The following is an 11941-nucleotide window of genomic DNA, read 5'->3' as shown; positions in this document are numbered from 1 at the left end:
AGAGTCGTTGATGAGGTCATGAATCGCGGTATTCGAGAGAGCCAATTCGTGGGCAATAGCAAGCCACTGCTGGACTTCGTCAAGATAGAGGTCTGGAGCCTCTATAAGTAGATTCAGGATGTCGGACCGCTGCTCGCCCGTCGTCCGAGAGGGTCGGCCACGAATGGACCGGGGAGGTCGAGCAAGGGAGTCATGTTCCTCAAAATTGTGTTTCCATCGTGTCAAGCTAGCAAGAGACACGCCAAGAATGCTACATATCGCTTCGCGTTCGAGTCCCCTGTCAATCAGATGCAAAGCACGTAGTTTGACGTCGTCACTAATCGTTCGGAAGCCCATGGGGAGCGTATCAACGTGTATCGCTGGCGTGTCTGCGCTCTTGACACAGACAACCCCAACGTAGGGTTCGTACACGACGCAACGCGCAAAAAAGTGGCGCAGCTCATGATTTTCCGAATCAGCTGTATACCATTCGTGCCGCTTCTGCATCCAGGGACCGCCAGTTGAGCGAAGCGAAGCAGCTTGCAAGATAACGCAACGCGCGAAGTTGGCACACCATTGTGCGGATTGGTATTGATACGCGCACAGGTCCCAGGGCCAGGGAGGTATTGCGGCGGTACGTCCATATCCGACGCACATCTGAGGTTTGATGGCTCATGTTCTGTCAAGAGCTGTTCGAGTTTCACATTGCAGTGGTTGGCTTCGATGATTTCTGCTTGAAGCGCCTGTCTATATCATGTAGAGATCAAATGTTTCCCTGGCAGCAATTCGTCTTCCCCTCGGGCTGCAGCCTTCCTGCGCGCCGCCCTCTGAGGCCGCACCAGTAGTTATGGCGCCGAACTGGAAATCGTTCGCCCTGTACCCGGACAACCTTGGCCCGAACATCACCATACCGAAGAAGTTGCACGAACTTGGGATTGTGTGCTCCGAAGATGAATGGCTGCGCGATTACTACACCAATGCGACGCAGATCAGCTGCTTGACGCGAGGACAGAGCATCGGGATGACGATATGTGCACCAGGCTCCGTCTTGTCTACGTCCTTTGTCTAATACGCCCGATCGTCAAGCTTCAATCCGCGGCTGGTTTCATTTCAGCCGCATCGGTACTGGTTGTTTTTGGGTTGATTATTGTACGCCTTCATGGTGGCAAGCCTGCAGTTCCTGGGGTCGCTGATGTTGGGTCCGCAGCGCAACGCTTTCGTGCTGCGGCCAGGGTCATCGTGGCGACAAGTGGTCAGTCACATCCAATGGCCAATCGATGCCTACATGGTACGGGTATCTTTATACGCTCAAAAATGGTTGTGACCACTGGAATCTGACACCCCTCGTGCAGCTCTCGTTGTTGGTACTAGATATCATTCAGGGCCTTGGCGTGATGCTAGACGTGAGATGGATCCATGACGGCATCACTCGGCCTGGGTCATACTGTACAGCGCAAGGCAGGTTCAACATGACCATCCCTGTTCTCTTGCATTGAAATTGGTTTGGCGAGACAGGAATCATTCAACAAATCGGCGAGACCGGCGTTGCGATGACTACTAGTGTACGTCTTTGAGGTTTGCCAAAGTATCAAACGTCAATCCGACTCGGCGTTACAGGCAATCTCGATCCACACCTTCCTCGTCGTCTGGTTTCGGATGGACATGCGCGCCAGACCCGCTTCGTGGATCGCACCAATCGTCATCGGCCTCATATGGGTCTTTGTCCTGGCCTACTCCCTCGGGGGTGCGCTCCACGCCAAGCTTTACGAGGCGCCGGACCCGTACTGGTGCTGGATCGCAGGTAGCGGCCGGCACTACCTCCCTGACAAGCTCGTAGGGGAATACCTCTGGATCTGGCTCACGCTGTTCCTTCTGATGACGCTCCATATCCCACTGTGGCTGCTTGTCAGGGGGTACATCACTTTACGCGACGAGAGCCCGTGGAAGCCCCGGGTGCACCTTCGACGGAACGGCGGGATGAAGGACGTCCACCTGGGCATCCTCGCGTGAGTCTCGTCTTCATCCAGTCCGGTTACAAGGACGAAGTGATGAGCAGCTGATGCGCTATGCTCTAGGTACCCCGTCACCTATTCGATTGTCACTCTTCCGCTCTCAGTCGTTCGCTGGATCACGTTCCGGACGGGCATCGAGTCCTCCGCGTTGACGTTCGCCATTGATCCCATCTTCTGCCTTGGTGGCTTCGCGAACGTCCTCTTGCTGCTGCTTTTCCGCTCGGATCTACTCCTATTTCGTGCTGTCAAGGAGCGACGCATATTCGAACCTGGATATATGCGCCGCTTGGCGTCGAACGGCGTGGTGGGCGGTGAGGACTGGTCGGAGGCGGAGGGGAAGCGGCATCAAATGAGGAACTCGTCGACGGGAGGTGCGCCGTCGATCGCGAGCTCGGACGGTGAGAATGTCTGTGTCGTCGACGGCGGGTCCGCTTGACTCTGGAGCAGCGACGCTGCTGTTTGACCAGGCACTGCTGTATAAGTCCCGCAGTCCTGATTCCTGATCTAGTTTAGTATCTCGTATGGTCCGTGTTCTGCCGTGTACAATATATTGTACACACAAACTACTCATCCGCTGCCAATGCGACATGCTGACGCTATGGCGATATGCCCGAAAGATATCCAGGAATCCAGGAGAATCTACACCGGTAATCGGTTGGCTGAATGGGCATCGAAGGTGATTATTGGTATTGTACAGACCACGTACAGAAAGACGCGAGAGAAACGAGGACATCCTGTTTGGGGAGTCTAGACACTACCAGACCTGCTTGCTAGCCAAGAAGGCTAGTCGTGGGAAAGCATCCGTTATTTCGCTTCATTGTGCACGTAGCTCTGATCAGCTCAAGACGATTACTCTTCATACGGCTTTACACTCGAGTACTCACTGCAACTCGAGTACAGAGCAGCAACAGGTAATCTGGCATCGCGAGAGTTGCAAGCATCATAGCATCCTCGATGTAGATCCAGGTTTGTCGTGTCTCACACGGACGGTTGAGCGATCTATCACAGGCCTCAAATACTCTCTTTCTTCCGTCGTAACATGCTTTCCCCGGCGAGTACTGTGAGAGTTCACCTGTGCCTTTCTGGTACGTCGAGAAAGCGACGTCTGCACAATTTGCGTCCGAGCCCAATGCTGACGAAACTAGGGTGAACTGTCTTCATGAGTAACCATCATGTCCCTCTATCACTGTTACCATACATGTTCATGCAACATTGCTATAGCGCTGACTTCACGACAGCCCTCAGCTCCTCGTCGGACAACAAATCAACACCGAGCAGCTCGTTATCTAGATTCTTCAGCACCGGGTCGAAACCTTCGCCATATAGCGAGTACCTGATGAGCGCTACCGCCAATCCCGCGTCGAATATCCCCTTCGCCATCTTCGCGTCCGCCTCGGCTTTCAGATCAGACACCTTCCTCTCCGTCACCGTCCACTCCTCCCCCGGTGTCAGCTCTTTCGCAATTCGGAGAAGCTTCGCCTGGCTGACGGCTGCCTCGTGGAAATATACCGTCCGATTCTTCGTCTGCTCCAGGTGACGAAGCACGGCGACGACGCCCCTTCCGATCGTCGCGACGTTCGTCGCACTGAACAGCTTCTTCCCGCCGTCAAAGATCTCGGCCTGGCGCTCCTTCAGCGGGCCTAGCAAGAAACCAGATTGCAGACCCCAGTCCAAGAACGGACCCGTGCTGACGAGGGTGTACGTCAGCCCCGACTCGGCGCTGGCCTTCTTCAGGTGCGCCTCCACCGCGATTTTGGGCGCGTAGAGCGGCAGCGCGCGCACGGCCGGGTGCTGCACGTCGTTTCCGAATTCGGACGGGAGGAAGCGGCGGACGCCGGCCGCGACGGCGGCGTCGATGAGCTTCGTCTGGCCCGCCAGCGCGGCGTCGCTCACGGCCGAGACGACCGCGTCGACCCCGCGGAGCGCGGCGGTCAGTGACGGCACGGAGTCGTAGTCGACTTTGCGGACGGTGACGCCTGCGGGGAGATTGGAAGGGTTATCGGATCGCGAGAGAACGACGACGCTGAAGTTGGCAGCGAGCAGTTGTTCGACGATCGGAATGCCGATGTTGCCTGTCGCCTGTGCGGTGGTTAAGCGCCTGAGTCCCTCACAGATGTACCATGGCACTTACGCCTGCCACCGCCACTGTGGATATCATTTCTTCTGCCTGAGTCGATAGCTTGATGTACGGATGCCAAAGGTTATCGAGTCCAAGGGCTGGCGAATGTGGTCCCCACATTATGTACTACTACATTCTCGTGCGCTTGCTAGTATGACTGAGCATATGCTCAGTCAGCGATCCTGACCCACAAGGTGGTATAAGACGGTCCACTCTCCTCGCTTCTGCGACCATCGTATCAGAGCAGCAGGAGGTTGTGATGGTTCTTTGAAGGCTCAGATTCAGATGCACAATGAGCCTCAAAGTATGGACACCGGCACGTCCGAAACGATGGTATATGCACGTCTGATTACAGCAATGTATCGTACAGTTGTGCGTGTTGCAGAATAAAATCCGACCGATGATGGGGCCGATAACCAGTACTAAAATACACCACACGGAGCGAGAGACCTCGCGCAGGAGAAGCAGTTCCACAGCAAGGGTTCTGAACAAGGGAGGACACAGCATCGCGGAACAGGCATCGACAGCAAACGCCGAAACGGCGAGTTATGCAGCAAGCGGGAATATACCGGGTATGAGATCGTGTGGTACGCGTGAGGGGGTGCTATGTACACTGGGTTGCGAGATGGATAGGATGAGGATGAGATAGATAGGCATGCGAAAGGCTTGGTTGGGGAAAGAAGGGCATGAGGGAGGCGATTCATTAATTCGACGGTTTTCTTTTCTTGGAATATGCAGGCCGAGAGGAACCGGCTTATTGACGGTCGACGTGATGTATCTAGAGAAGATTAAGGGGCATCATCCAACATGGTGCAATGCGATATTATGGTAACTGGACGATCCGCGACGATCAGCACGAGCCCCGAAAGCAGAAAAGGCAAGAGACGCACCGATGTTATCCAAACACGGCGAACGTCTCATCACCACCTACCGGCGGTGATGAGCGACGATCTCCGGGCGGGCGGGGTCACCCGCGGTACACCGGCGTGCCGAAGTAGTGCCTCGGCGGCGCGCGGCGCGGCACGGTGACGGTCAGGAGCTCGCCGTCGTACTCCGCCCGGACGCGCGGAATGTCGGCGTCGTATCCGAACGAGATCCGGCGCTCAAAGTGACCTCCTCCCGGCGCCCACGAGTCCGCGAGGATATGCAGAATACGGTTCCGGCGCGCCGACAACGTCCTGCACAAGACCATATCAGCATTCATCTCTGGAACTCTGGAGAAGTGGGGTGGAGAAGAGGCAAAAACGCACATCATCTCGCGGTTGAAGCCCACCAGAGGAATCATGAGCCGGTAATCGGCCGGCGTCGTTTCGACCGTCACAGGCGCGTCAATCGCGGGCCCGCTGGCGCCCAAGAACCGGCTTGCGGGGTTATCGTACGCGGGCGGCACAGGCGGGAGGACCTGCGGTGGATCTGGCGGCGGCGGCGGCGGTTGCTGCTGCTGCTGCGCCTCAGGCGAGGGTGCACTCCTATGCGGATGATAGCGCACCCCGCCCTCGGACGCGGTGGAACCCTGGCGCGTGAGCGTGACGCCGTTCCGGCGCGCCCATTCGCGCTCGCGCGTCTCGGTCGGGAAGTAGAGCGACGCGAGCGAGGGCGTAGGCATCTCTTCCACCGGCTCGCGGTCCCATTCCGAGTCCGAGTTCGAATCTTCTTCTTCGTGGTGGGCGGCCGGGGAGGAAGCGGTGGATCCCCGGGGACGAGTGGGCGAGGATGGGCCCGAGGGCGCGCCGGGTTGTGGGCTGGAGACCTCCGAGCGCGGGTGCTTCTCCGCCGCCTTGAACGGGCTCTGGGGGCGTTCAGGGTCATGGCTTTCCTCCTGCACGGGGGTGCGTATGCTCGGGAGAGCGCTGTACGGCGTGTGGAACGGCAGCGGGAGGGACGACGTCGACGTGCGGTCGTACCCGCCGAGGCCGGCCGATGCTTGAAGCGGGCGCGGGGAGTAGACGTCCTGGCTTGCGTCCGGCATGGAGTACGGCCGAGAAGAGGGCGAGATGGGCTGTGGCTCGGTGATGTGTGGTACACTTCGGGATGGGGAGGTGTCTGCCCCGTCAAACGCCTTGGAGGCGTTGTCTACGTCCATGCCGTGTCCTTCGTCGCGCTCTTTGCCCTTTCCTTTCAGGGTCTGCGCGTGTTCCTGCGCCGCCTGTGAGGCAATGTCCATCGCCTCCACCAAAGAGCTGAGCGACGATCGCGGCGACTGCCGGTCGGAATCGAACGTGAACTGACGATCCGTCGACGACTCCGAGCTTTCGCTTTCGAACACGGACGAGCCCGAGTTCTCCTCGCACTGCGAGCGCGTGTCAAGCTGCCGGGCATCGTCGATGGCGATTTCGGGCGTGGACTGGAGGAGACCTTTCGCGAACGCCTGGCGTTCGCGCTCGTGCTCGGCTTCAAGTGCGACCGCAGACTCGAAGTCTGCGACCATAGACGAGGGGTGGGGCGATGGTAGCGGAATCTCGCGCGGCGAGTCGAACGAGGCGTGCCGCTTCGAGTACGAGGAGACTTGGCGACTCGGCAGCAAGGGCCGACGCCAGGACGACGGTCCCTGACGAGAAGCAGTCGCGGGACCTATAGAAGAAAAAGGTTTGTCAGAGACACCGTGTAATCGTCGTTTTCGTCGCGGTATCAAAAGTATCAAATTCCAAATAAGCGGTGATTAAGGGACCGGGACGGAGTACCAAAATCCGGGGATAATGGGAATTGGTGGACACGACATATACGCATATGGACGTGTATGGATCCCAACCTCCAGGGCGCACGGATTCGGTGCGATACGAAGGGGAAATGCGATGCCCGAGTATCGCCCGGTGAACGGGAAAGTTCCGGCCACGTGTCCGTCGGGACTCGGGATCGGGGCCCGGAACGGAAGGGGTATTGCTGTCAAAGCGACACAAAGACGGTGCTGTACCCCGGGAGCACGGCGAACAGGCAAGGAGGAAACAATGTCGCAGAGAGCTGGAAGGCGAACGTCGAGGACAACGTCCGCGGCACAGACGGGTCGAATGGTGACGGACATCAAAGGGAAACGGCAACAAAGTGTCGCAGACAGCCCAAGGTTCCAAAGACCGAGGAAATGCGTTACTCACCGGTCGTTGTCCGGCCGTTGTGCACGGTCTCGTCGGTAGTCATGGTTCGACGACGTTCGTCTACGCTGTGTCCTCTGAGCTTCAGCGTATTGAGGGGGTTTCTGAAGATGATCCTTTGGTGTCTTTGTGTGGTAGGCGAGCGCGGCCTGCTCTCATGCAGTGCTGTCCCTACAGACTCTTGCTGCACAGCGGTGGACAGTCCCAGTGTCGCGGGTGACGCGGTAGCGGTATTTACAGCAGAATAAGCAGAGAGCGCCGGGATATAAGACACGGTACCAGAGAGAGTGGTGGAGGAGGTAGGTGAAGATGGGGTATCGCCTTTGGGCGGTGGCTCCGACGGTTGCGCAAAGGGCATGCGGGCTGTGATGGGAGATTTCCAACCCCCGGAGGACACGGGAGGCGCGCGTTATGCAAGGGATGCGACCGTGGGAATCCGTTGCACGAATCACCAACGTGGAGCGGAGCGGAACGGCCTTGCGCTCGTCGGCATCCTCATGCGCGTGCTTCTTCTTCCTCCTTCCGCATGCGGCCTGTTCTGTCTTTGATGAAGTGTCTTCCCGTGGATCCTGCCTGTTGTCTGTCCTTTCTCGACGTCCCGTCGCTGCGTACTCTGGTACGTTGCACGAGCCGTCCGCATCCAATGCTCGTGCAAAACCGAAGGGGAAATCGACACAGCATCGAACAAAGGGATCATCCGGGATGACGTCGCCGCGCTCATTTGATATTTGGTACTCAGATTCGTGCCTGGCGTCAACCATCGCCTGTCTCGGACCTTATGGAGGGCATCCTGCAGCGCTTCATCAACCACTTCACTCTTCCCCAACGTGCATCGACAAAAAGTCGTCCGACACCCAGCAGGCAAAAGAGAGAACGGAAGATCATGTCATACCCGCGCGTCATCCACCGGCCGTTTAGAGTTTGCCGTGACGGTATCCGCAGCGCTTCGCAACTTCGGGAAGCAAGCGGCGGTTTTAAAGACGGCACAGCGCGCGCGCGCGCGTTTTTTTCGTAATTTGTTTTCTCATCTGACAACTTTGAACGCACAACGAGCACTTCGTTCTCCCGATCGGTCTACGCCCGCAATCGCCACCTGCGCGAGCCCCACAGTTCGCAACGGAAAGAAATGGCGGCGGGGAGGACTGGGGACCCCGAGCTTCTCCACTCGCGGGTCCGATGAGGTCCGTGCGAGATTCAGCGATAAAGATATCCGTTCCCTGACCCAACTCGGAGTGAACTATGGGACCGAGCGCTCCCTGAAACTGGAGGGCGAGGCGGGAGCGGCCCTGCGACCAGTGAGATCTCGGGTTTTGGCTTCTTATACTGCGATACAGATTCATGGTCGAAAGACGGTTGCTGCGGTGAAGAATCGAACAGTCCCTGACAGTACATGAGCCATGGAATCTCAGTAATGCATCGGATATGAACGTACCGCCGTGATAGCACCCTGGACCAAGCGCGTCTGAACATAGCCCGCGCGGTGCTGAGCGAAATCCGCGTGTCTGGTCTTCCATCAGGAAAAATCAAACTATCGAAAGAGCCGCTTATTGAGTACCGAAACCCTCTAAAGATACTAAATGAGCACGCTTTAATAGCAAAGACAGTTTTTCCTGATGACTCTCCAACTGGCTGCAGGAATCTTCATGGATCGGGGACGGCGCAACACTGAGACTGACAGGCATCAACTATTATGTTCAAGAAGACCCATATTAGGTTCCTCTGTATCGAAGTTACAGCATAGAGCCTAAAACCATAGGAAAGTCCATCCACAAATGATGTGAAATCGCCAATCGTCAAACCGATACGTCGCCCTACTCATCGCTGCCAGTAGCCACCATTACTCCAGCCAGTACGTACGGCATTTGCTACTCAACTATGCTGGCAAAACTCGCTGAGAGCCCCGATAGAGCCTCTGTGACACTAAACGACCTGAGATGTTTCCCTTCGCGACACCAACATGACCGACAGCTTCATCGGGCATGATATCGGCGACGTGACCAAATGACGCATGTAGCTTGTGGTTGTCGTCCAGGTCTCCACAACAGTGACCTTCCACGAGATGTGGGCAATCTGCAAGGAGGCGGGCGGCAGAATAAGCATTCAAGCTTCCACCAAAGGTCGGTCGGTACATCCGGAGCGTGCAGTAGGTGAGCGACGTCAGCCAAATGCCGAGCACGGCTGCGGCTAGGGCGGCGAATGTGTTGTCCCTTATCCTCCCAGAAACGATTGGATGTTCGATGGCTTTGTTGAACAAAAGAGTGTCTCTGGAGAGCAAGCCAATGGCAGCACCCATATGGGTAGCACCAGCCCACAGATGTTCCGCTATGTGCGCGATGCTGGATTGGTTGTATAGAATGTCCCCGGTGACGGGGTCGTATCTAGCTTCGTACCCAAGCATGCGCAAAATTGAGTCGACCCGCTCTGCATCAGCGTCTACATTCGTGTCGTCCGATCCAAGTTCTGTGCTACCGCCAAACGTTTCTGTAATGGAGAACAAAGCAGCGTATAGCGGATGATAGGGGATGCCTTTGTGGGGGGTGGTCGTATTGAAGAAAGCGTGCTGTCGGAAGTTCGTGAAGGATTGTCGCAGCCCGTGGACATCGGTGCGACCGGTGGCAAATGTCGAGTCGCATTGTATGAAGCCGTCGAGGGCTGTTTTCGTGTCTGTGCCGTTCATACGAACGATGATACTGGCAGAAGAGAAGGGTGCTTCGTTGATCCACTCCAAGTTCACCGTTGAGTTGGCGTAGTAATCGCTGCACCAACGGATCGTCAACCTGACGCCCGTAGAAGACCAGAGTGTCGTCGACGAGAAGTACTTGCCCCATCCTTTATGAGTGCACCAATCTTTCAAGGTCTGGTCCGAATCATCCACAAGGGCCGGAGCATACACCTCGCGGCAGCTGCCATTGACGTATATGGCTGGCATGTCAACTACGTCGTAGCCGACAACATCACCTGCAAACACAAATTCGGAGGGGGACTGAGATTTCGACACTGGATCCGGGATTTCAGCCAGAAACGTGGTAGCATTGTAGACTTTCAAGACCGACAACCCTGATGTCCACGCTCCTTGTCCAGTTCCCATTTGGGCGGCGCTATCGACATTGTTGATGAGGGCTGGCGAGAACGTGTTCGACCAAATCCCACGAGGAATAGATGTTAGGACTGCTTGCGTCGGCCATGCCCGGGAAATGAGGATGGGTGTGACAGCCGCACTGAGGCAGGCTAAGGAGAAGAGGAAGAATGTCGCGGAAGGGCGCATATGACGTTTGGCCATCGTGAAGTATGTTCCCCCTATGGCTATGGGACCCTGCCAGCTGCGATCCGCGAGCCAGAACAGCTCGGTCCACGTGTGAGGTGCGGTGTCCGGATTCTGAAGAGATGAAATGGCCAAACGACCAAGGTGCATGGCGGTGATGGGGACGTGCGCCTGAGCGAAGAAGACGCTCATGATCTGAGCAAGAATGTCCTTCTTTTCGAATAGAGAGTCTTCCGCAGATGTAGCGGATCTCCGGGCCACATCGTTGAGCAGCCAAATCATGGCTGCGATGTAGCCAAGCCAGAATACGAACACGAAGAGCGACGCAGGGTAGTTTTGCAACTTGGTGCCCGGCGTTGACGCATGGAACGGCGCGGTCACGCCGGAGTTATCAGTGGACTTCTCGCCAATATCTGGTGAAGGAGTCGGCGACATTGTAAGTACGGGCACTGTGGTGTAGTCAGTATCAGACGACATCGCACACTATGCTGCAGCTCACACGTAGTCTGCTGCATGGCCAGCCAACGCGGCTGTCAGCGGGGGCAGTTCTGGAGGTATGCAGACAAGGGTCAAGGCGCGATATGTATCTTCGGGCATCTTAGGTGATATATGGAAGGCCCGGTCTTTGAAAGTAGCCCTGAGCGCCTATTACATCGCAACATGAATCAGCTCCGGCTATCTGATGCGCTCAGCCCCGCAGAAGAATTCACGTCCAGATTGCGCCGTGGGCATGTTGTGCTCAAGGGCAGTGGAGTTCGTATTCGAGACCTTGAACTGGAAATCAACGTGGATGAGACTACTTAAGATCAGCAATCCTGAGCGATACGTACACAAGAGGTATGAGGCGCATACTGTTGCTCATCGCATGATATTGCGAAACTTGTTGTTGATTTGGGATAGACTCTTCAATAAACAGCCGTAGTGACTAGTTGCGTTTGACTGGACTGGCAAATGTCGTCTCGACAAGATACATAAGGAACCCCACGATTGAGGAGATCATAATTGGGGCATCACAATGACATGCAGCAGCTTGCCAGCAAACACCTGGATCATACATACGTACTAAGTCGAGTTAAGATCATACTCAAGTGCGAACCTTCCGTCATACGGTATACAGTAACGGCAGGCGGCTACAACGTACAGCTCGTGATACGCACCTAGCTCGTCATACAAGAACCCTTCGACTGTTAGCTCTACGACCCATCTCACCGCGTGGTTCACGCTCGTCAAATTCACAGCGACAACAGCGCACCGCCCCAAACCCCCAGCTCGTCATACAAGAACCCTCCCTCACGGTGAGCTTTGCGACGCATTCTCCCGCGCGGTTCACGCTCGTCAAACTCACAGCGACAACAGCGCACCGCCGTAAACCCCCAGCTCGTCATACAAGAACCCTCCCTCGACGGTGAGCTTTGCGACGCATTCTCCCGCGTGGTTCACGCTCGTCAAACTCACAGCGACAACACGGCATGCAGTGACCTCC

The 11941-nt window shown here is 56.4% G+C and overlaps 5 protein-coding genes across 5 annotated transcripts; 1 reads left to right on the top strand and 4 right to left on the bottom strand.

Moving 5' to 3' along the window:
- PUNSTDRAFT_35657 (uncharacterized protein) lies at positions 1-336 on the bottom strand (the record flags this gene model as incomplete). The annotated part of the gene is made up of 1 exon (XM_007381063.1): positions 1-336. A coding segment is annotated over one exon (336 nt), but the record flags the coding sequence as incomplete, so codon positions are not given.
- A 590-nt stretch (positions 337-926) lies between these two features.
- On the top strand, positions 927-2595 carry PUNSTDRAFT_124875 (uncharacterized protein). Its single transcript, XM_007381062.1, has 7 exons — positions 927-1010; positions 1066-1128; positions 1187-1267; positions 1332-1437; positions 1495-1541; positions 1597-1985; positions 2055-2595. The coding sequence occupies exons 3-7, from the start codon at positions 1265-1267 to the stop codon at positions 2425-2427; spliced, it is 918 nt and encodes a 305-aa protein (XP_007381124.1). The 5' UTR covers positions 927-1010; positions 1066-1128; positions 1187-1264; the 3' UTR covers positions 2428-2595.
- A 611-nt stretch (positions 2596-3206) lies between these two features.
- On the bottom strand, positions 3207-4230 carry PUNSTDRAFT_131756 (NAD(P)-binding protein; the record flags this gene model as incomplete). Its single annotated transcript, XM_007381061.1, has 2 exons — positions 3207-4070; positions 4123-4230. The coding sequence occupies 2 exons, from the start codon at positions 4228-4230 to the stop codon at positions 3207-3209; spliced, it is 972 nt and encodes a 323-aa protein (XP_007381123.1).
- Positions 4231-5122: 892 nt separating this feature from the next.
- Positions 5123-5467, bottom strand: PUNSTDRAFT_25677 (uncharacterized protein; the record flags this gene model as incomplete). Its single annotated transcript, XM_007381060.1, has 2 exons — positions 5123-5288; positions 5361-5467. Coding segments are annotated over 2 exons (273 nt in total), but the record flags the coding sequence as incomplete, so codon positions are not given.
- Positions 5468-9069: 3602 nt separating this feature from the next.
- PUNSTDRAFT_131754 (uncharacterized protein) lies at positions 9070-10893 on the bottom strand (the record flags this gene model as incomplete). Its single annotated transcript, XM_007381059.1, has 1 exon — positions 9070-10893. One exon carries the CDS (start codon positions 10891-10893, stop codon positions 9070-9072), a length of 1824 nt encoding a protein of 607 aa, XP_007381121.1.
- Between the last annotated feature and the right edge of the window lie 1048 nt (positions 10894-11941).

The sequence above is a fragment of the Punctularia strigosozonata genome, assembly GCF_000264995.1.
Source record: "Punctularia strigosozonata HHB-11173 SS5 unplaced genomic scaffold PUNSTscaffold_3, whole genome shotgun sequence".
NCBI lineage: Eukaryota > Fungi > Basidiomycota > Agaricomycetes > Corticiales > Punctulariaceae > Punctularia > Punctularia strigosozonata.
Note: the sequence above shows the minus strand (reverse complement) of the source record. Positions and strands in the feature narration are given on the sequence as shown.